This window comes from Haemaphysalis longicornis, unplaced genomic scaffold (assembly GCF_048455015.1).
Source record: "Haemaphysalis longicornis isolate Haplotype H1 unplaced genomic scaffold, Haemaphysalis longicornis Haplotype H1 scaffold_3, whole genome shotgun sequence".
Classification (NCBI taxonomy): domain Eukaryota; kingdom Metazoa; phylum Arthropoda; class Arachnida; order Ixodida; family Ixodidae; genus Haemaphysalis; species Haemaphysalis longicornis.
In genome coordinates, this window is record NW_027526335.1 from 181,021,338 (window position 1) to 181,043,390 (window position 22,053).

General features: G+C 47.9%; 1 protein-coding gene across 3 annotated transcripts in view; it reads right to left on the minus strand.

Annotated features, from left to right (window-relative positions):
- Positions 1–22,053, minus strand: part of LOC144175845 (N-acetylglucosamine-1-phosphotransferase subunits alpha/beta-like) — a 93,027-nt gene that overhangs the window by 40,883 nt on the left and 30,091 nt on the right. For all 3 annotated transcript variants that reach the window (XM_077704860.1, XM_077704859.1, XM_077704862.1), the window contains 8 exons: positions 21,723–21,854; positions 20,313–20,483; positions 16,788–16,977; positions 15,686–15,741; positions 14,863–14,977; positions 12,056–12,261; positions 7,418–7,584; positions 2,068–2,201 (listed from right to left, as the gene is read on the minus strand). In XM_077704860.1, coding sequence (XP_077560986.1) covers positions 2,068–2,201; positions 7,418–7,584; positions 12,056–12,261; positions 14,863–14,977; positions 15,686–15,741; positions 16,788–16,977; positions 20,313–20,483; positions 21,723–21,854 — 1,171 coding nt within the window. The remainder of the gene's footprint in view (positions 1–2,067; positions 2,202–7,417; positions 7,585–12,055; positions 12,262–14,862; positions 14,978–15,685; positions 15,742–16,787; positions 16,978–20,312; positions 20,484–21,722; positions 21,855–22,053) is intronic.

Sequence of the window (22,053 nt, forward strand, 5' to 3'; positions counted from 1 at the left end):
AAAAACGGAGGCAGTTGAAGAGGCACCCAGTCAAAGTAAAAGTGGTGTGCACGTGACACAACAGGCGAACGCAGGCAAACTTGCGAGCGAGCGGCGCCAGTGGTGCGAGTTCACAAGTGGGCGCGGGGACTATACTAAAGCGGTGGCGCCGAGAGGGGGGTTCAGAAGAAAAACAGGTCTCCCCCTCCTCTCGCTTCCTCGCAAGCGGCGCATTCGACTCGTTTTCCGAGGGTTGGAAGGGATGCGAGCCACCTCACATCCCTTCCAACCCTCAGAAAACAAGTCGAATGCGCTGCGGTGAGCCGGCGGAAGCTCAAATTTTCAGTGCTTGCTGCAACCGGATTGAATCGTTATATCCAATATCGCGGCACTGGATCATTGTAATAAGCAGTTTATTTTACCACAGAAAGCATACGAAAGTGGATGGTGCCATAGTTTTTCCTCGTTATATCCAATATATTGTTATACACAGTATCGTTACAAGTGGACTCGTGTGTATTAATAAAGATCCTGTCATTTATCGAAAGGCCATAAGCGCAGGGCCTACCAGGCAAACATATATACCGTATTTACATGATTGTAAGTCGACTCGAATGTAGGTCGACCCCCCAAATATGCACCTCTGAAAAAAAAAAATGATAGCGCCGCCTAGAAAATTGTATCACAAAGCATGGCCTCCGCAATTTGCTGCCGGCAGCAAATCGTGCAGGCGCCGCCGGCAGCAGATTGCGGAGGCCACGCACAAAGAGAAGCTCTGCGCTCGCGGTATGCGCGGTAGATGTTAAGAAAGAAAAGCTTTTGTATAAGCACCCGGAAGAACCATTCGCTGTGGGTTGAGCGGGAAGAACACATTCGCTGCGAGATGACAACCACTGAAGCAACCGGCAGCTGCCACTGCCGCGCGATACGATACCAAAACAAACAACATGTCGGCTGACGGAAGCGGCCGCGCGCGATTTACTTTTGAGCGACTAACCTCCCACCATCGTGTTCGGAAGTGTACTGAACAATGTGATATAATATGGGCTACGTTAGCGCCGCACATTGCATCAAGGGATTCTCTAATACTCATTTTGTTTATTAAAGTTGAATAAAACACTTCTTGACGCGTTTTTGCACGCGATTTGTGCGCGTCGGCGTTGCGCAGGCGACTTTTTCACGCCCGCGGTGATGATTCCGCGCGCGCGGCACCTTCTACTGCTTTGAAATTCTACCAGTTCTACCTTGATAAAACGCGCGCCGAGCGCGGCAGCGGGAGGAGCCTGACGACGCGCGCTCTTCATGGTGCCGGAGATGTTTAGGCTTACCACGGTGACGGATATTTGATTGGTGCTTTCCCTAGCGGTGCGGATAATGCTATATAGTGTCGTTTTCGACCACATTATCAGCTCCTTTCCTGCACAAACGTCTTCGTTTGTGCCTTCAGTGATACCTTAGAGAGCGGTTAGAAGCGGTCGCTGGAGCTACGCGCGCATCTTCCCGAATGGTGCCGCCATGTTGCCGCCGCCGATCGCGTAGCGCGCAGCATGCGGGTGGTAGTCACGGCAGCGTCAGGGCGGCGCATTTTCACGAGCAGAAGACGCCCCATGCGGTTCATAGTTTAGACCATAATTACGGGAACGAGGGTGCAAAGCTGTCCCCACCTCGTAGCACCCCCGATTTCTCGTTTCTCTTGCCGTTACTAGCGGTAGACGGTTCAACTTCGATTCTAAGTCGACCCCCCAACATTGGATTGTCAAAATTGAAAAAAGGGGTCGACCTACAATCGTGTAAATACGGTAGATGTTTGCGTGCAGAGATGAGCCACTGGAAAGAAGATTCACACACACAACCTGAAAATTCTCCCCTGGAACTGTCCACAAAATGTTGTTACTCGGCCCAATTAAAAGCTGCTACCTGATATTCAGCTGAGTAAATACATGTGTACCCGTTTGCAAGTTGCCCCTTTGTGCCTGTCCTTATTCAAGATCGTCAACAGCTTGTTTCAAGCGCAACACACCAACCAACTTGGACCCAAGAGATGTGAGCCTGCTCAAGCAGGATAGCACGGCCTCCCCCTGCACACACCTGACTTGTAGAGGACCTTGGCATCGACGATCTGTTGCACGAGCTCAACGGGCAGCAAGGAACGCCTCACGTCCACGTCTGCATAACGGTACATCTCCTCATCGTCTGGGAGGAGCTCCGGAGGCGGTGGGTGCCTGTATGCATGACAGTGGGGAGAGAATTGAGGAACTGAGAGGCATCAAAGGCACAAAACGAGGAGAGGGCAGGCACCAAGTCTTCAAAGGGTCGAGGAAATGTGGCACGACAAAGGCTCAGGAGAGGGAAAAGATAAGACGAGTGTGAACACTTGGTTCATCCAACCTTCTCCAGACCATTGCGTCTCAACCAATCAGTTTCTTTCTAGTACTGCGCAACCTTGTCCCCTCACACTTACCCAGACATGCCTGAACAAGCCCAGGAGTCCGTCTTACTGAGCTGCTTAGCTACCAGTTACAATTTAGTTAGTGCATGCACAGTAAATGGAGACCAGCATGACCTGACAACAAAGAACATAGTGCTGTCTTAAAGGGGTCCTGAAATACCTTCCGCCGATGCATGGATGTACATGTACCCAAACAAAGCAATGTATTTGCAATTTCCTCCCGCAAGAATTTTGTTAAAGCGATGAGTATTAGCTGAGAAATCGTAAATCAAAAACCGCGCATTATCGTCGCTCCGCGTTTCCTCCTCCTTTCGACTTACTCTCCGCTGTTGACGGCGCGCGAGCCTTGCCTCCCATGATGCTGCGCTCCGCAGCGGTGACGTACTGCCGCTATTGCGCTGCTCAGACTCGTCTGCTACGGGCAAGCTTTGTTGACACCATGAATCCCGCACTCCGCTCAAGGCTGGAAAAGCGAACGAAAAATCTGGCCGCATGTATGCGGCGGCCTGGCCTTGCCCTTTCGCGGTGTACGTTGCTGGCGGCACATGACCTTTTATCGGCGGCGAACTCGCAGCCGCACGGGGAGGGTCGTGCGCTCGTTCCCTTGATGCACCGCGCACTGTTTATCCAAAAAGCGCCGTATCAGATGTGGCCCCGCTGGTGCCAGGTCTTATTTTGTGGCGGTGATAATTCCTGCCGGCGGCATGTGAAAAAGACATTTTAAGCCGATACTGAACCCGTGCACAAAACGCCAGTTCAGCTTGGGGCGACGCGTGGTGGAGAGCGGCAACGTTGGCAAAACATGCTCCGCCGCGGCTCTGAGCTTTCTAGCGCTGGAGCGAGCACCATTTCTTTGACAATATCAAACATCAATTGCCCTGGCAACAAGGCACAAACCGCTCTAGAAGTCAGTTACGGTTGCGTGATCCCGGTTCAGCTTGGGGCGACACCTCGCGACATATGGGCACTGCAGGGATACTACTCACTCCCATTTGGAAGTGCGAGATGCATTTGACAGTACAGGAGGCAATGGTGTGTGTGTTGTGGACGCCTTTGTCGCCTTTGTTTCGCGATGAAATGAGACGTTGTGCTTCTGCGGGTGGATAGTGCTTCCCATGGTCTGGATTATCTTTCTCGAGCGGCGTACGACTCAACCTCGCATGGGGTATGTGCAGTGTGCGTGGCTAAAAGCCATCTCGGCTTGTGTGCCAGAGTTAAGTGACTTGCTGTTCGTCCCCGCAAAGCGCGCGCGAGGTGAGTACCGAATTTACGACGGGCAGGAGGCAACCCATCCTCTGTCAATCGTGGTTCAGACTTTCAACGCATGTTGTGACGTTGTGTTCGTTAGAAACGCATCTCTGGGTTGTTTTGAAGTTGAATAAAATGTATGCGTCAAACCCGGGCATTCGGCTCAGGGCGTTCTCTGCGATTGCACGAAAGAAGTGCCACGGGGCTTCAACGCTTTCTTTATGGAATGTACTCAGGTAACAGAATATCCATGTCGTGTTATGGCCGTGTTGCATTCAATACAAATGGTTAAGCGTTTGTTTTACACTTGTTTCGTTTGACGTAAAATGCCCAAGCAATCCGGCACTCCGCTGGCAGATCAGCCGGCGAGCAGACGCTGAGCAGACGACTCATCTCTTTGCCGGAAGTGCGTGAAAAAGCCGCCCAATAGCAGGATGTCTAGCTCATGACAAACATCTGGGAATCGATGATGTAGACATGTGAAGATGGCGGCGTCCAAAAACACGAAGGGAAGGGTGAGAAAAAAACGACAAACTTTGCAACAAAAGTGTGAGCGTTCCGCTGCGCGTAAAAGAGTAATGCTTGGCACAGAGGACGTTGACGACCCAATCTAACGGTTGCGCTAGTTCATTTAGTGTGCTCAAAATGCCTTTCAGGGCCCCTTTAAGCAAAACGAATGGTCTTCCTTTACAGCTACATCCCATGATATTGTAACGTGGCGGCAGAGCAGATGAGACGAATTATGAAGAAGGTGAACAATCTATTTACATTATTTACAAGGTGGCGATCAGATAGCCAGCGCAGGGTACATGAGCACCTTCTTTGTCGTCGTCGTCGTCGTCGTCGTCACTGGTCCTTTGTAATGGCGCTGAGGGGTATTGCCAACGGCTATGTGCCGTGACAATATAGTAATGCTTATAATCGTGTTTGCCATGAGTAGTCAGAATTTCTTCACACTGTTTGACTTTGCAGTTACAGCTGCTAAGAATTGAACCACAGTGGCGCCACTGCAGCATGATAAGTGAACGTTAACACTGAAAATTTTGGGAACTGGCAGGACATTGTTCGGCGCAAGTGTGACTTGAAGTCTACAACATGTCCACCCCAAACATCATTTCAACCTGCCAAAGAAGGATCAGTGCCAAACAACTGAGCACTGCAATTTACGGCCAAACCTGTTCTGGGGAACCAAAAACCTCCATCCAGGCCAGTCAAACACAGCTCATCTACACTGAAAGATTTAAATGCACCTACTTTCCCCTCGCTTGTTCGTTTTTTTTCCCTACCAACCTTTTAAAGAAGACAACTTTACTGAGAAAAAGTGCTACAAAACAATGACTGCTAGCAATAAGTGAGCTAAGCTTACAGCTCAACTTTCCTTGTCTGCATAGCCACTAGCAAAGGGGGAGACAGCTGAAACAGATTTCGGAGCAGTTTCTGAAGCCGCCAAATCTAGATTTTGGAGCAGAAGAACTTCAATTTGGAGCATTTAACACAATTTAATATGTTGAAGGCCACCTGCACTCAAATTTCACCTCGACCAAATTTATTTTCAATGCGTAGTAAGTACCCCCCAAATCAGCTGGGACACAAGCGGTAGCCCCACAAAATGCCTCGTTAATCAGTCATAAGCGTTTAAAAAAGCTCCGCCGCAGACCACGCTGCACCTGCCAGCGGAGCGTGTAAACAGCCATGACGCGCCTGTGACGTTCCAGCTGACGGGGGCTTCTTCCTCTGGCCAGCCACGCAGCTGGAGAACCGGTCGAGCTTTGCTGCGCACGCTTCACGCATGTGCCGGCCCGTGCGTGCGTAGAGCTTGCACGCAGACTTTCTCCCGAGCTGGTGACCGTCCAGCTGCAACGTCACTACAATGGTCGCGCTCTCTTGGTTTCGGTTTCAAAATCGCCGATTTTTGCTGGCCGCTTGCGGCGTCCACACGCGTATTACCGGCTGTTGTATTTTGCATGTTGCTTTATTTTTAATTTCAAGAGGTTTAAATTTTGAGTGCAGTTGGCCTTTAATTGTAGCCTGAAAAATCAAATTTGTACCAACTTGGGGGGGACACACTTTTTAATCAGTTTTGAATACACACCACCCTAAAACAGCTTTCGGAGAAAGTTTTTTTAACAAAGTATCAGAAGGTATGAACTGCACTACCTCCTCACAAACTTCCTAAATTTTATTGAGGCTGTATGCACAGACAATGTAGAGAGCAGCCAAAAATGTTAAATTAAGAATGCTGCAATCGTAACATGATTTTGCTATCATTTAAATGGCAACATTATCCTTTCTGCAATCCCAGGATGCGCTGTATATGAACGTGTGTATAGCCACGGTAAAAATTGCGCAAAGCGAGGCAACAGTTGTTGCAACTCACCCCAAAAGGCCTCCCATTTCAACCCCTGAGGTGCACGTTCACCCTGACCACAATTTTAGTAACGTTGCTATGCTTAGCCACCTCGCCTTTAACAATTAATTTCACTTGAGATACATTACCAGTTACTACTGGAGTTCAATAGTAACCAGCCCAGCTATCGGGCACTGGAAAACACTTCGCAGCGATTCTGGTTCGTCAGTCAGTCGTATTCTCGCGGCCCGCAAGCTCACTATCAAACACAGCAATACTTTGCGTTTTATAACAACGCAACGACTGCAATGTGAAAATGTAACTTTCTAAAAAAGCGACATTTGGGAAATTTTTCACTATCTGATCCCGTTTTTGATTGATTGATTGATAAATCAATCAAACTGCAAAAAACATCTTCACCTTGGGGCTGCGTGGAAATCAATGTTGTGAAGTTGACATTTTTCCCCATTGAAACTGTTGTGAGTGTCAAAATCCTCCCTTTTCAAGCCTGTTTTAGAGCAGCTTGGAGCAATTTTCAAAATTGTCATGCTTTCGGAGCAGCTTGATGCAGGAAAACGAATTTGTACCAAAACACTTCAATATGAGCAGCTGTCTCACCCCTAGAATAAGTACCACTCGGGCATCATACAGCACCAAAAAAAAAAAACAGAATAATGACCACAAAAGCAGCAGCAGCAACCGCGCAGCGTTGTAGGATGCATTGGCTAAATCCACCGCACTTTCAAGGAAACTAAACCTGAAGTAAGTCTCGATCATCATTAGGATGGGCATGCCAATACTACATCAACCCCCAAGGAAACAAAAGACTTCGGGAAACAGGGTGACCCCTGCACCATTCTTTCTTCATACGGCAGAACACAAATTGTGGGAACTCATCCTTGAAAAAAAAATCCCCGGCCATCTCCACAAATGTGAAACCTGGGGAGGGGCGAAGCAAGCAGTGCATAAGTGTATTCTTGGCGCCTTGGTGTTTTTGCCAACGGGGATGAAACCGGCGGGGAGTAGAGGTGTGCAGCTTTGCTGCAAAAGTCTGGTGTCTTTGAAGCACGAAGCTCTCTAGAGCGAGGCCTAAAAGAGTGTCCCGGTGTTTTTGTATTATGCGTTACAGAGCGCTCCAGCGCAAGGCGTAAACGAGTGTCCCGGTGTATTTTTCATACGCGCTACATTCTAGCACGAGGCATAAACGAGTTTCCCAGTGCTTTAGTACCGTGACTACATGAAACGACGATTACGATGACGACAGGAGACACCAACAGCCCCAGCCCCTAAGGGGCTTCGCCCCTAAAAAAAAATACACACACTGAGAATACTAATGCAGAAAGCGTGTTGCTCAAAGTGACAAAGTGGCAGAGTCACCCAGCAAGACAACTCGCCTCAAATGCTCCGGGTACCCCGTGAAGCCCATCATTTTCTCCGTGACTAGCTCCGGTGCTCGTGGCGTGGAAGTGCTCTCTTCAGCTGGCGGTGGTGGCTGGGGAGTGGTGGCACTACCCACGGTTACCCCTGGTATGTCCACATTGGTGGTCAGTGAGAACTTGAACTGCAAGGGGGGGAGGGGTGAGCACAAGGGGCCGCAACTCTCAGACCCTGACATACGACGTAAGCAGCACAGAAGCAAGATGGAAGCGAAGACGCAAAGGCGCAGAGAGCTGACTCCCAAAAAACATACCAGAAAATGCGTGAGCTGTTTGTTTTGAATGACAAGACTAGCAGTCAAAGCTTAAAGGAGCCATGAAGACAAAATACAAGTTGGGTTTATTAGAAAGACTGCTTAGTCCCGATAACAATGATACCAATATCATCGCAATCTTCGAACAAATAACAGAGATATTAAACAGAACGTGTGAAGCAGTCGCGACCCCCTAGCCAATTTCCCGCAACTTTTCTATGACGTCACGTTTGTGCTATTGGCAGCCGCCTAACTGACCTGTCGCGACGACACATGACTGGACGTCTGTAACGGGGCCTCTAGTTCCATTTGACCGCATCACTTGAATGCTAACATACAGTTAACGCACTGAAAATTGTGTTTTATTGTTGACCCGTATTACGTCGTTTTTGCTCATAACACGTCACTGTGGCACAAAATTTGAAAGTTTTTAAATACCTCTTGTTTTTTTTTTCGTTAAAAAAACGTCTTTTGTGGCTGCAATGGAGCCGAGTGAGATACTGAATTCTGGTTCTTTCAAATTAAACGAAGTTGTATTTTCTCTTCATGGCTCCTTTAAGACTTCTCCCTGCTGATAAGGCAGGCTGTTTTTTGTTCTTATGAAAGATGACCTGCTCTTAGTGATCTTACTGAAGACAGAGAGTTCTCAAAACTGTGGCAAACCATCCACAAATGCCAAGTACGTATAGCTTGAATGCTCCCCATTTATTTGTGCCTTTGCCTTCTCCCAGTCACACTTCCTAAATACCTTCTCTAAGCATCATCATCATCATCATCAACAACAACAACAACAACAACAACAACAACAACAACAACAACAACAGCCTACTCAGGCCCTCAGGAGGATAAGGGCCTCTCCCATAAACCTCCAACCATTTCTGTCCTGCATTGCTTAATTGTGCCCCCAGTTTACACCCAACTGTCTCTATTTCATACCTCCGTGGGGTTATTGGCCTTCCCCTTCTTCTAGACCCATCTCTTGTTATGCACTCAGTTACCCTAACTGTCAACCGGTAGTCGGTTCATCTCACTACATGGCCAGCCCAAGACTACTTCTTTTTCCTTATTTTAACTGTACAGTGAAATCTCGATATAACGAACTTCAGGGGACGGCGGAAAATCGCTCGTTATTCTGAAACGTCGTTGTATCGAAAATCGCAAAATTTAAGACAACAAATAACATTTCAATGCCTAAAACAACCTACCTGTAGAGCTGTGCATCCTTGAAGTCATTTTTCAGAAAAAAATGCACAAGTGATCATGAAACAATGCACGTTTATTTAAAGTAGTTGGCAATTTTCTCCTGGTGCGTGCAGTGCAAGTTTCCTAGCACGAAGGACTGCAACTCTTCCATATTCCTGTGGACTGACTCCTTGGCCGAGCGGTTTTCCCCGGAAATGTGCCATTTTAGTACGCTGCCCAGACATCCGCGGTCGTCACTTGCTGGTCACAGTCTTGCTGCTGCCCCGGCACCCTCAGCCGCATCGTCGTTCATGCCGTCCTCACTGCCTTCTACATCCTGAACGCTCATGCTCTGAAGATTGTCCTCTGTGGTCAGCTCCGCTGATGTCCGTGAAGATCCAGCAAGCAACCCGAGCAGCGGCGGAACGTAGAAAAACTCGAGGTGGGGCGCGAATAGCGCGGCCGCGGCTTTCTGGACTGAAGAGGCCAACCATGCTTCATTTTTTTTTCTCTTCTTCTCACCTTATTTTTTCTCTCTCTCGCATCGGCTCGCGCATTCCGCGGAGCAAGTTGCAAGACGTCCTCTTCTGCGCAGCACTTCGCCGTGTCGTCTGCTAGCGCACGCCTCTGGTTGCCGCAATTCTTTAAGGGAAATCTAAGAATCTCCGGACTTGAAAATATGAGATTGTTGTACTGAGGCGTTGTTAACATGGCACGGAACTGAATAAAACGGTCGTTATTTTGAAAAGTTCGCTATTCTGAAGTACGTAGTAGTGAAATAATTTTACATTAAAACTATAAGCAGTCGGCGTGGGATTTCTTAAATGCTCGTTATTCTGAAACGTTCGTTAATGTGGTGTTCGTTGTACCGAGATTTGACTGTAATATCATCTACTCTAGTTTGTACCCTGATCCAAGAAGCTCATTTCCTCTCCCCAAGTGTTACTCACCGATTGTTATTCGTTCAATGGCCCATTGAGTCGACCTAAGTTTGCTTTCCAGATGTTTAGTAAGACGCCAAGTTTCCGATCCATATACCGTATTTTCCGGTCTATAAGTCGCACCTTTGTATAGGTCGCACCCCCCTCAATATGACAGTTTTTAAAAAAAAACGTATATAAGTCACACCGGTGTATAAGACGCACCGGTACATAAGACGCACTTGTTAAGTAAGTAAACTCATAGTGAATCAGATCGTTAGACACTGCGGCGAAAGTACATGGTTGCGGCGGCCGCCGCCTATGAACACATCCCCCGGTAAGGCGGGCTAGACACGTGCATATACCGTCCAAAGTCTGCACAGAACTCACTTCTCAAAAATGGTTTATTGATACACACAGATGGCATGTACTTACAGACGGTGCTTAGGCAAAATCATCGAAGTCTTCTTCCTCCGACTCGCTAACAATCATTCAGCAACTTCAAGCGGGAGTTCCACCGGTGCATCACTGTCCTCAACCGACTCACTGGTGTCTTCTTCGCCAACATAGTCACCACTCGCGGACCGGATTAGTCCGGCCTTTATCAACCCGGCTACAACTGTTTTTGTAGAAATGAGTCCCAAGAGTCGGAGACCCATTTATTTGGCCACGTCTCTTGCGTGCTGTTGTAAATCAGCGCAATAAAGGTGTCATGGCGGACGGAAGCGACGCGAACGGAAGCGGCGCGAAAATCAAAATTGATCAGAAGCTGTCATTCTAAGAATTAGCAGCACGTTTACCTCCCTCAGAGTAACTCTCTGTAATAATTTACAAGCTGCATTTTGTTTTTGCAACCCAGTTTGATGTTACTTTGAATTTATTCTGAACTGTATCTACTGCGCATGGCATAAAGTGGCGCGTGGTTGTCGCAGGCCATTATCATTGCTTTTGACTAGAAAAAGCTGCAAATTCTTTGGTTTAACGTCCCAAAGAGACATATGGGCTATGAGAAACGCCATAGCGGTGGGCTTGGGATTCATTTAGACCATACAGCTGTGTCTCAAAGTGCGGTGGCCATGCGCGGCCGCCGCGAACCGGATTTATCCCGTACATAAGTCGCACCGGTGGATAAGACGCTCCAACAAAAATTTCAGAAAAAAAAACGCGACTTATACACCGGAAAATATGGTAATGTAAATACCTAATCTTGGTGAGATGATGTCCCCTTGCCCGATGTTCTCAATACATGCCACTCTACTCACGAAAGGTTATCGTGCCCTTTCTTGTATACAGAGCAATATATTTGTCTCCTCTTGCCCGATGTCACTCAACGCTTCTATCAATGTGCTGGTGTGTCTACTAACTAAAATGCGTTTTCGCATCTATAAAAGCTATGTAAAGAAGAGCATCGTGATTAACCATTCAGTGGTCTGTCCTAAACGCAGCTTGTTCCCTTGGTTGTTAGAAGTCTTCGTGGTAAACTATTACCATGGTAAACAATTTGTATTCTACAGTAGGCTGATGGGTCTGTTATTCTCAAAGCCTTTTGACGTTGCCTTTCTTGTGGATTAGAATCAGGTTGGCGTTTAAACTCCTGAGTCAAATTAGGTCCCATCAGAAGGTGGGCGGGAAGTTTCCGCGGTAAATGTTGCAATCAACCGAGACAGACCGGAGCAGTGGCCTGCAGCCGCCCCAATCATGCAGTTTGTCACGTCATAAACAGACAGCAGCACAGTCTCGCACATACTGTTGCATTGAAACCTGGCTTCAGGGCAGGTTCGGCAGAACAACTACTCACAAGGCTAGTTGCATGTCGGCCCACCAGAGCCATTTTGCAGTGGCAGTTGATGACTGCAGGTAAAGGCAGTTGGAAAACTAAACAAGAGAGTCTGGTTGCACTTAACTGCAGCTGTCTCAGCAATGACATTACTTGGTGGTCACAATGACATTTTGCAACGTGCAATATGCCTTGAAAACATGCATGAAAAGGAGGCCAACACATTGACACAATAGGCAATTAATTAGCCATGCTCACTCAAAAAACAGTGAACACGAAAATCCGTTAAGATATGGCCATTTGCAATGCCCAGAGTACAAATGGCATAAATAGGCTCAATTGTGTGTTGAAACGTGTGAACGGGTTGGTCCTACAACCCACAGTGCATCATCACAAACTTGCACAGATTCAAGCCCTGTCTAGTTCGCACTGAAACGGCAACACGATGCTTTGGAAAGCCCACCTCAAAGGCAACTCCACTGCGGAGGCCCTTGACGGTCATGTTCACCGTGGTGGCGCTGCTGTTCGGGAACACCATGACGGTGATGACGTTCATCGGCAGCGACACAGCCACCAGGCGCACAGCCGCGTTGTCATCGTACTGGCCCTCCGTCAGCTGCGTGTCCGCTCCCAGGAAGCCCGACAGGTTGAAGTACGCCATCACCTGGCCTGCAGCGACCATCGGGCAGCGACCATCAAATGCAATGCGCCACTCTTCTGGTATCGTTCACCAGTATCGTTTCTCTACAGTTAAGAGTGTCGATGTTGTAGAACAAAGAAGTCGTAAGAGACGAACAAAAAAAATTAAAGCCGTTCCACTCAATGTGAACACTGCCGGAACGGCAGAGCAGTGATTCGCCATAATGGGCTGTAGCGCCGCTATCCGCTCACTGCTACCTCCCGACGCATTTCAAATTTCCCACTTTCGCAGTGCTCGCGCGCCCCCTGCCTGAAACTGTGCCAGCGGGAGCTCTCTTCTTTTTGTGCTTGCTTTTCCTCCCTTACTGTGCTCGCTTTTTTTTTGCTTACTATCGGAAAAATCAACCCAACGATCGTCCCTAACTAAATGAACACGAGTTAATTATGCATATATTGCCTCAACTGTACCTGCTATTTTCTTTGCGCTAAACAACGGGGAGATGCATGACAAGCGCCAGCGGTTCACAAGTTTCGAACGCTTATGAGCATATAAACTGCTTGGCTTTCGAAGCCTCTGGGTTACGCCGCGACGACGGAACGCCGTGTGGCTCTACTTGGGTCCAGCAAGCGAGCTATGAACCTAAGGCAAGCCCCTAAAGAGCTCTGCCCTTAAAAACCTTTGATAGACTACAGTTGGCTTATGTGTTTTGAAGGCAAAAGCAATGCGGCTCCTTCCGGGGCTACTTGCCAAAAAATCCTTCACTGATCCATCGCAGCTGTGCTTCTCCTTTCAACGTGGTTTCATCATCTTTGGGTACAAATTACTTTGACAGGAAGGCTGACAACCCAACACGTCACAGCTCCCTCGGAATCCGAGCTGTCGGGCAGCTGGTGTCCATCTGTTCTATTCAAGTGCTGTTAAGTTCCCCAATCGCGTGATATGACGTCATCTTCGCACAAACAAGCTTAACCACTTGCACCACTGCTGGCTACACACTAAGATAGCGCAGTGGTAAAGCACTCCATTCCCACTCTAGAGACTCACGGTCAATGCTCATAACTAGACAAACGTGTCTTACGTTTACTCTTTACAGTGGCAGCCGTCTTCTGTACCAGACAACCACAACAACAGCAATGCCAGTTTTTTGGCATATTGTTAAGGCTTTTTAACCCTTTCGGCCCTGGTGTTGTCATTTGACGACACCACACAATATTCTCCAGCGCCTACAGAACAAAACCAAAACTGCCAGTTTTCTGGGCAAAAGATCTTGCGATAGACGCAAGATAGACCCATTGTCACATTTTCACGGAGCTGGATGCTACGAAAAAGATGTTCCAGTGGACACAAGGTATGGCAACGAGAGGCAGGTGAGGAAACTGAAATCCAGGTTTTTCAAAATATCTATAAATCTGTAAATACTTTCACTACGAGCTTTATTGTTTCCCTGTAGGCTCGGGGTGTCGTAGCCTTTCAGAAAACAAGACAATCTTTCTTCCTTACTTGAAAGTAAAATTTTAATTGCCTAATGACATACAGTTGAACCCCTTTATAAGAGACACATACCGGGGAGCAGTTTCTGTCTCTTATATGAGATCTCTCTTATAAGCAGGGAACCATGTTTTCACTTACTAATCAGCCCTAGTTCAATGTGGGCACCGTATGACAAAAATAAGCTCAAAAGAATGCTACAGCATGTTGCAAAAGGCTCATTCTAATTTATGTTTGGCCCCCAGAATTTATGAAACAGTTCTAAATCTTTGTTTGCTGCAATACTGTATTTACACTGTTTTTTTACAAGCGATTCTACAAGCTTTTTTTCCTTTCACTGTTTGCAGAAGATAAATCATAGATGTTGAGTTCATAAGCCTGATGAATAGCCAGAGTGCACAGCTTCTTCCGCTGTGTGCTCAGGCTATTCATTACGCTTGCAGGACTCAACATCTGCGATGCTTCTTAATTGGGAGCTACGCGAGTGGGAAAGCCCGCACGTGCGGTCGCACTTCAATGGATGGCAGTAAGCTTCAATCACTTCTGTAAGTTGCATTTCCATTGGCAGGGCTTCTCATCGTTTTTCATAGCTGCCTGAACTGCTGTATGTTTGGTGAAGTTATAATAAATAGCGACTGCAGGCGTCTGTTGTCCACCTGTGTTTCCACAATGGAAGCAACTGCAAATATTGACTGGTGGCACTGCATCTGAAGTTAAAATGTCTGTTACAAGCAAGATTATAGATTAAATTTCAAGGATGACTCGTCCCTTATAACCAATCTTCTACATCCAATGTCTGTTATAAAAGAGGTCAATTTAATGGGAAAGATAGGGCAGCCAACCATGTGGGTGAATAGTGTCTCTTATACCCATTTATCTCTTACATCCATGTCTCTTATAACGAGGTTCAACTGCAATTATTTGTCACAACTGCAAATCAATAAATACTCACCCTATCAGCTCAATTTTTCAATCCTACACTTCTACGGTTCAAAACTGTACAAAAACATGCCGAAATACAATTTTTGCCCGAAATAAAAATTCTAAGGCTGAAAGGGCTTTTTTTAAAACCCCTAAGGTGGGCTATGCAGGAACTGGTATCTTGCAAGCGGTAATCGAAGGTCCTCCCATGGGCCACCCACCTGCAGGCAGGCTGTAGTTGCGCTCGTCCCACGACAAGCTCAGGCCGTAGAGCTGGTTGAAGTTGGCTGTGCCACAGTCGCCCGCGTCGAAGGCACACGGCAGGACGTTGCACGCCTGGTTGCAAGAGGCCGCGGTTGAGGGAGGAAGAAAGGGCGATCACGGGGGAACGACCCACAAAGTTGGAGCAAGAACCTCTTTTCAACCACGCAAATTGTTGGAATGGGCCCAAAACTATGTAGCAAGACAGACAGGAATGCCAACAAAATCCCCAACAATAACCAGAGCAAAGCCACACAAGCGAATGGCACCCACCACGGTGGCTCAGTGGCTAAGGCGCACTGTGCTGCGGCGCCAAAAGGACTTGGGTTTAATTCCCAGCCATGGTGGCCACTTTTTTGATGGGGGAGAACAGCGAAAACGCCTGCGTTTTTTAGTTTTCAGCGAACGTTAAAGATCCCCAGGGGGTCAAAATTAATCCCAGAGCCCTCCACTACGGCGCGCCTCATCTCCTGTATAGTGTCAGCGCTTCAAACCTCATAATCAATCAATTAGCAAGTGAATGACAGATACGAGAGCTCGTTTCCGCTTTTACAGAAGCTACGAATGAATGATGTGGAGAAACAAAATACGCTTACAATTGAAAATGGCTCTGCTAGACTTCAGGACAAATTTGCGCACATCTGCTATCACATTGCCCGTTCATCAATGATCAGACATAAATCAATTGAAGGTACCTAGTTGAGACCTATTGTTGTTTTAACTTTTACAAACAGCTTGAAGGGGCATGAAATGCCGTTGCTCCCCCAGCCCTTGGGAACCCACCTGATCGCAGAACTTGTCGGCCAGCCAGCTGTTGGCACAGCTCGCACTACAGTACACTGCGAGGGGGAGAGGGAGAAAGGAGAACAGGACATCAGCACACATGCCCCTGCAATTTGCCCAAGCATGCCGCTTTAAATCATCATCCAGAGCAGCGGTTGCAAGGCGGATAAAAGCAGTCGGCTGGAGTCGGATGTTTCAAAGTGCCATTCCAACGCAGTGTCAGTGCAACGTGTAGAACCCCTCCGGGACAAAATGGACCATTTCGTATTGCCACATGTGTCAGGGATAGGTAGATAACAAAGCAAGCGAGAAATACCGGAGCTTCAATCTCAGCACCAGCATACCCCCCCAACAAGTTTTTATCTACAGCTCGCAGGTGTCCACTCATGGTGTGACACGCACAACCAGTGTTGGAAAGCCTCTCGGTAATATTCTCCCACCCTGTTGGGGTGGTCCGTTTTCTCTGACGAACAAAAATGCATCAGCTCAACCTGCTTCTCACGGGCTCTACTAAGTTGATTTTGGTTTAGGATTTCTGGTCTTCAAAACAAGAACCCAGCCGGGTCAGAGCCTCCACTCGACAGAGCCTCCACTCCACTGAGCGGAGGCTCGTTAAAAGGGCGTTAAAAACCACGACAGAAAAGTGAGGGACGACGACACAGATGAGTTCGTCGTTCTTCGTTTTTCTGTCGTGGTTTCTGGCGCTCTTTTTCTAGAAGCCATACGCACCAACTAGCCCAACAACAGCATATTTTAGTCATAACACATTTCCACTCAGCAAGGCGCCAGCCCACATGCGACACTGCGTTTAGAGGAAAACATATTTCCACACACTTCTGAACACGCCGCTAATTACCGACGCTAAAGTGTGCAAAGCAAGGCCATGACTAAAATGAAACTGGCTGCATTATCCAATCCATAGTGCTTTCCGCAAGCCACCGAATGCCAATCCGAATCCCGTTCTATCCATCACGTCTACCCTGGCAGATGATTGCAGCCCCAGATTCCTCTCTAGGTGTAACTGCATGGCACTCTATGGTACAACCCCTTGGGAAAGGCTGTTCCCCGCACAGAACATTTGGATCCACCGCAAAGCACTCACGCCTGGTGAGGTCCGGCCGGGGGAAGGGCAGCAGGTGGTAGGCCGGCCGCGCTGTGGCCGCTGCCCCGATGCAGTCCCCTCCGTCCCACTCGCACTTGGAGTTGTTGCACGGCTTGTCGCAGTAGCCGTCTTTCACCCATGACGTTGGGCAGCCCAGGGCACAGTCCGGGACGGGCCACGCCAGCCGCACCTGCACACAGTGTGCGTGTGTCTCTCAGGGAGGCGTCCTTCCACTTCATGTACAATACAGATGTGAAACTTACCAGTACCCGCCTACAGGGCAGAAACTTGGGGGCTCACTAAGAGGGTTCAACTTAAATTGGGGACGACTCAGTGAGCAATGTAACGGAAGGTGATAGGTGTAACGTTAACGGACAAGAAGAGAGCGGAGTGGGTCAGGGAACAAACGCGTGTTAAGGACATATTAGTAGAAATTAAGAAGAAGAAATGGATGTGGGTAGGGCATGTAATGTAAAGGCAAGATGACCGTTGGTCCTTAAGGGCAACAGAGTGGATCCCTAGAGAAATCAAGCGTGGCAGGGGGCGGCAAAAAGTTAGACGGGCAGATGAGATCAAGACCGTTTGCGGGGATAAATTGGTCGAAGTTAGCACAGGACCGGGATAATTGGAGATCTATGGGAGAGGCCGTTGCCCTGCAGTGGGCGTAGACAGGATGACAGATGTGAAAGCACCCAGCTTCATCTACTGGTTCAGTTTCAACACTAGAGACGTCCTCTTGACAAACTGCTAAAGAAGGCCCGCCCTCCGATCTTCGCGGCTTTCAGGTAGAGTCTATGGTTCCTATCCTAATAGCCTGAGTTGGAGCCCACACAACCCTACGGGATTTTTTTTTTTCCCCCGAAGTCTGGAAATTTTTGTGAAAAAATGTTCTAAATCAATATCTCTACCCATTTTATGCAAGAATAACAACGAACGGAGATGTTTTAGACTGCGTTAGGCAGTGCGCAGCCTACCACCATGTTTAAAAGAGACAATGTGCAGTTTAGGAAGAGCTGCTTCTGTATGGTAGACGAAATAGAAAGTCGCCTTGCTAAGGGGCTTGCATTTTAGCCAGAAGAAGAATCTCCTCAACAGGGTCTTCGAATTGGGTTCTGTGAACTCCTTTAAAAAGACCCCCCTGTGCAATAAAAACCCTACATTCTCCTCCTGCACTCAAACACCAGTGGCACTGCAAGTGGTTGGTGGTGCGAAGTTGGCATTTGTGCGCCAAAGTAACGTGGAAAAGATTCAGATGGACATAAGTCACACATTAAACACCAGTATCAGCAACTTGTGTGCAAAAGGTATTGATGAAATTGATCAGCAACTCCAGAAGGCTCGTCCTTTTAGTCTGTTCCTCACTAACTTACCGTTATTTGCTTATCCAGTTTGATGTTATGCATTTATAATCCTGCTGCTACACAAAAAGAAAGAGCGAGACAGAGAGAGTACGGAGTAATGGGGGGTAGAAGGTGAAAGGAGGAGGTAACGAGAAGAAATTTGGTTCAATTCCAGCGAAGTTTCAAATGTTTCAAAGGGGCAGTTAGTAGGTCAACCTCACAGGAACCCCAGAATCATGAACAACAACTCTATCAATTAACGACATGAGGTTAACGATCCTCACTCTGAGCCACAAAGCAGCCATGGTTCCACAAATGTGGAACTTACCGCAAGCAGCAATCCACTTAGCTCATCGCCATCGCCTCTTCACTGTTCAGAACATATAATTCATCATCATCACCAGCCTATCTATGTCCACTGCAGGGCAAAGGCCTCTCCCACTAATCTCCAATTATCCCGGTCATGTGCTTACTGCGACCAATTTATCCCCGCAAACTCCTTGATCTCATCTGCCCATCTAACTTTCTGCCGCCCCCTGCCTGCCACGCTTGCCTTCTCTGGGGATACACTCAGTTACCCTTAACGACCAACGATTATCTTGCCTTCGCATTACATGCCCTGCTCACGTCCATTTCTTCTTCTTAATTTCTACTAATATGTCCTTAATTTGCGTTTGTTCCCGGACCCACTCCGCTCTCTTCTTGTCCCTTAATGTTACGCCTATCATCTTCCGTTCCATTGCGCGCTGAGTCGTCCTCAATTTAAGTTGAACCCTCTTAGTGAGTCTCCAAGTTTCTGCCCCGTAGGTGAGTACCGGCAACATATACTTATTCAAGGGATAAACCTGGCTGCCAGAGCTCCAAAACAGGCTCCCCCAAAACATACAGACTGTAAGTGTCCAACGACACAGAGTGTATGCTACAACCACAGCACCACAACAGTGTGACAACGTGAAAGCAAGTGGCTGCTACAGTGCTGCACCGATGTATGGTTATCATGGTGTTAACAACGCGATGAATAACTCACAAGCTCCCCAAAGCCTCTCAGAGCTAACAGCATAGTCGTTCAGAGCTCATACACTGACAACAATTCCTTGGGGCACTTAGACCTGTTTATGTGCTCTGAGGGCGAAAGCGTTATGCCTTCTTCAAAGCATGGACTAATCTGACTGTTGTTTTCTCTTGGCAAAGTGCTGAGGTTACGCAATAGTAACCCATTCGGCTCCTACTGTAGAGACCCACGCCCAAATCTCACACGAACTAAAATGAGCTTTTTTTTTACTCTTAACAGCAGTAGTAATTTACTGTGCCAGACAACAGCACACCAGCTTTTCACACAAAGGCCACTAAAACTTTCAACTGTGAACCCAATGCCTCCTGTGAGTTTTTCAGAGCGAAAAAGCCTGTGTTGTCTCCAGACGAGCTGACGCCCCCTAAACACTGCCTATAGACCACTGGAAACTCTACCGTCTTTTATACCCGTGCCACACGTACACGAAAAGCTACATAAAGTGTTTAAGGGCGTAACATATTGAATGACATTACTTGGACAGGCCATGCTACATGCGAAAAAGCAAAGGCATTAAATGTGTTAGGCGTGATGGTGATAATGACCAAAAAGAGAAATGCACTCATATTTTAGAAGTTTTTAACGTAGAGAAAAACGTTGTTACAAGAGTTAAAAAGTTTTTTGTGAAAGAAAACATTATGGGAAACAGTGTTTTCTAAAAAATGGCGTGAGCCGTTTCTAAAAGTGGCTTCAGCAGCTGCCGTCGCCTCCCGGCAGTAGCTGAATTAAAAAAATTCAAAACGACGGGTAACACGATATTTGCCTTTTGCTGCTGATTAGTGAACTTCATCTTGTTCTGAACTTCTCCCCCAAGAGGGCACAAGAAGTAGTCTTATTTCGAAGTTCAGGTACATTTCCACGACAACACTCTGGTACTGAGAGTTTCGTTGGCTTCATTTGGTGCTCATCGCGTTCGAGAGCAGCCAGATTTAATTAAGGCATTCACGAAGGCGAATGAGTTGTGTGGAACTCCTTAATAAACAAAAATGACATTAGAGCGAATGTCATTGGATTTTCGCATGAAGCAGCAAATGAATGGCCTTAAAACTTAAGGCATTAAGTGCTTCATGTCATTTTTCGGGCACATATAGGAGATGTTTGAAGAGGCGGGCAGACCTTGTATCCGGCCACGTGTGTGTAGAAGTCCTCAGGCCAGACCTCCTTGCCAAAGAAGACGTCGTCGTTGAGGTAGAGGAAGCGCTGCGACAGGCCCGGGATGCGGTGCAGATGAGTCTCAATGGCCGGCGAGCTGTATGTTGGCAGGTGGCTTCGGTTCGGGAAGATCTCCTGCGGTGGCCACAGAGAAAGCTAAGTGAGCCACTGACCACTCTGGCCTCGCTCTATCTCGTTTTTTTTTAAGGGACCACAAAGGCAAGATACAACCTTGTCAAAGAGCTAGCCTCTGGTAACCCACTAAGCTTTACTTCAACTGCGAAATGTGGTTTCTCTTTTTACGGAAAAAAAAAACAGAAAAAGTGAAAAAAAAACTCGATTTTTTCACCACATGATGCCAGCAGTGACACAATAGAGAAAGCACTAAAAACATATCTTGAGTATACAGTTAAACCTTGATGTAACGAAGTCGGTAAAATTCGTAATTTACTTCGTTACGTTGAAATTTCGATACATTGAAATTCGCGGTTATAATGAAGTGTTCATCCCGTGAAGCGTTTCCTGCAAAAAAAAACGTGGCGCGCATACACGGCAGGCGCACTGTTTCTGTTTCTATTGGTGCTTAATCGTCTACGTGGGCATCAGCGTGAACCAGCGTGAACCGCATGGAGCGTTTTCTTCCCGCAAAAATGCGCCCCGCAAGCCACAGGCGCGCTGACGCAGCCGCGGAGACCACCCCCGCGATGCGGGTAGCTCCAGCGACCGCTTCTAACCGCTCGCTGAAACGCAACTCGAGGGGCAAACGAAAGGGGCATGCGAGAGAAAAAGCGGATAACGTGAGTGAAATTTTCACTGTAAAACGTCATACGTGCCGCTTCCAAGAGTGCCCATCAAATATCCTCCGCAACAGTAAGCCTTATCATCTAGCCAGCCGGCATCCCCGAGCGCTTCGAAGCTCCTGCCATGGGGTGCGTACCTCCCCATTGGCGAAACCATGGCGAAACTGGTCAGGCCCCTCCCACTGCCGCACGCAGCGCAAATCACTTCCCGCCGCCGGCACGCGGTGCAGCGTTCGCCACTCGCGAGCAGTGACGTCAGGCGGGATGTCCGCCGGCGCGCACCACATAGCAGATAAATGCCTGAACTAAGCGTCCCTACCGCTCCCATTGAAAAGCACGCGACGCGTTAGGCAATGTTTATACAGGCGGCGTTGGCAAGACGCACGGCAAGAAGAGAGGAAGAAGAAGGACGTGTGTGGGTGCATAGGCTAATGATGATTATGATGATGACGACGATGGCAGTGTGATGATGATGATGGTGGTGGTGGTGGTGGCAATGATGGTGACCATTGTTGTTGTTGATGTTATTATTATCATTGTTGTTGTTGTTGTTCATGTCGAGGGTGCATATTACCTCGTGGGTGACCAGGGTGAGCCGTGGGCTGTCCAGGTTGAGCCACGAGGGGATCTGGCCGTTGGTCACCACGTACACCCGACGCACCCAGGGGGCAAACCGCTCCAGCGACCGCAGAGAGTACCGCAGCTCCTGTATACAAAAGGAGAAGGAGAAGACGGCCAAGGTCAGGAGGTTGAGGTCAGGGAAATCCTTAACGAATGAGCCCCACACGTCCCAAGTGCTTTTTTAGTGGATACCGGCACACACACCCAATTTCAAGAAGGGCTTGATTTGCAAATGAGTGGTACAAGAGACAACTAACACATTCAAGAAGCCAAGAAGCATGCAC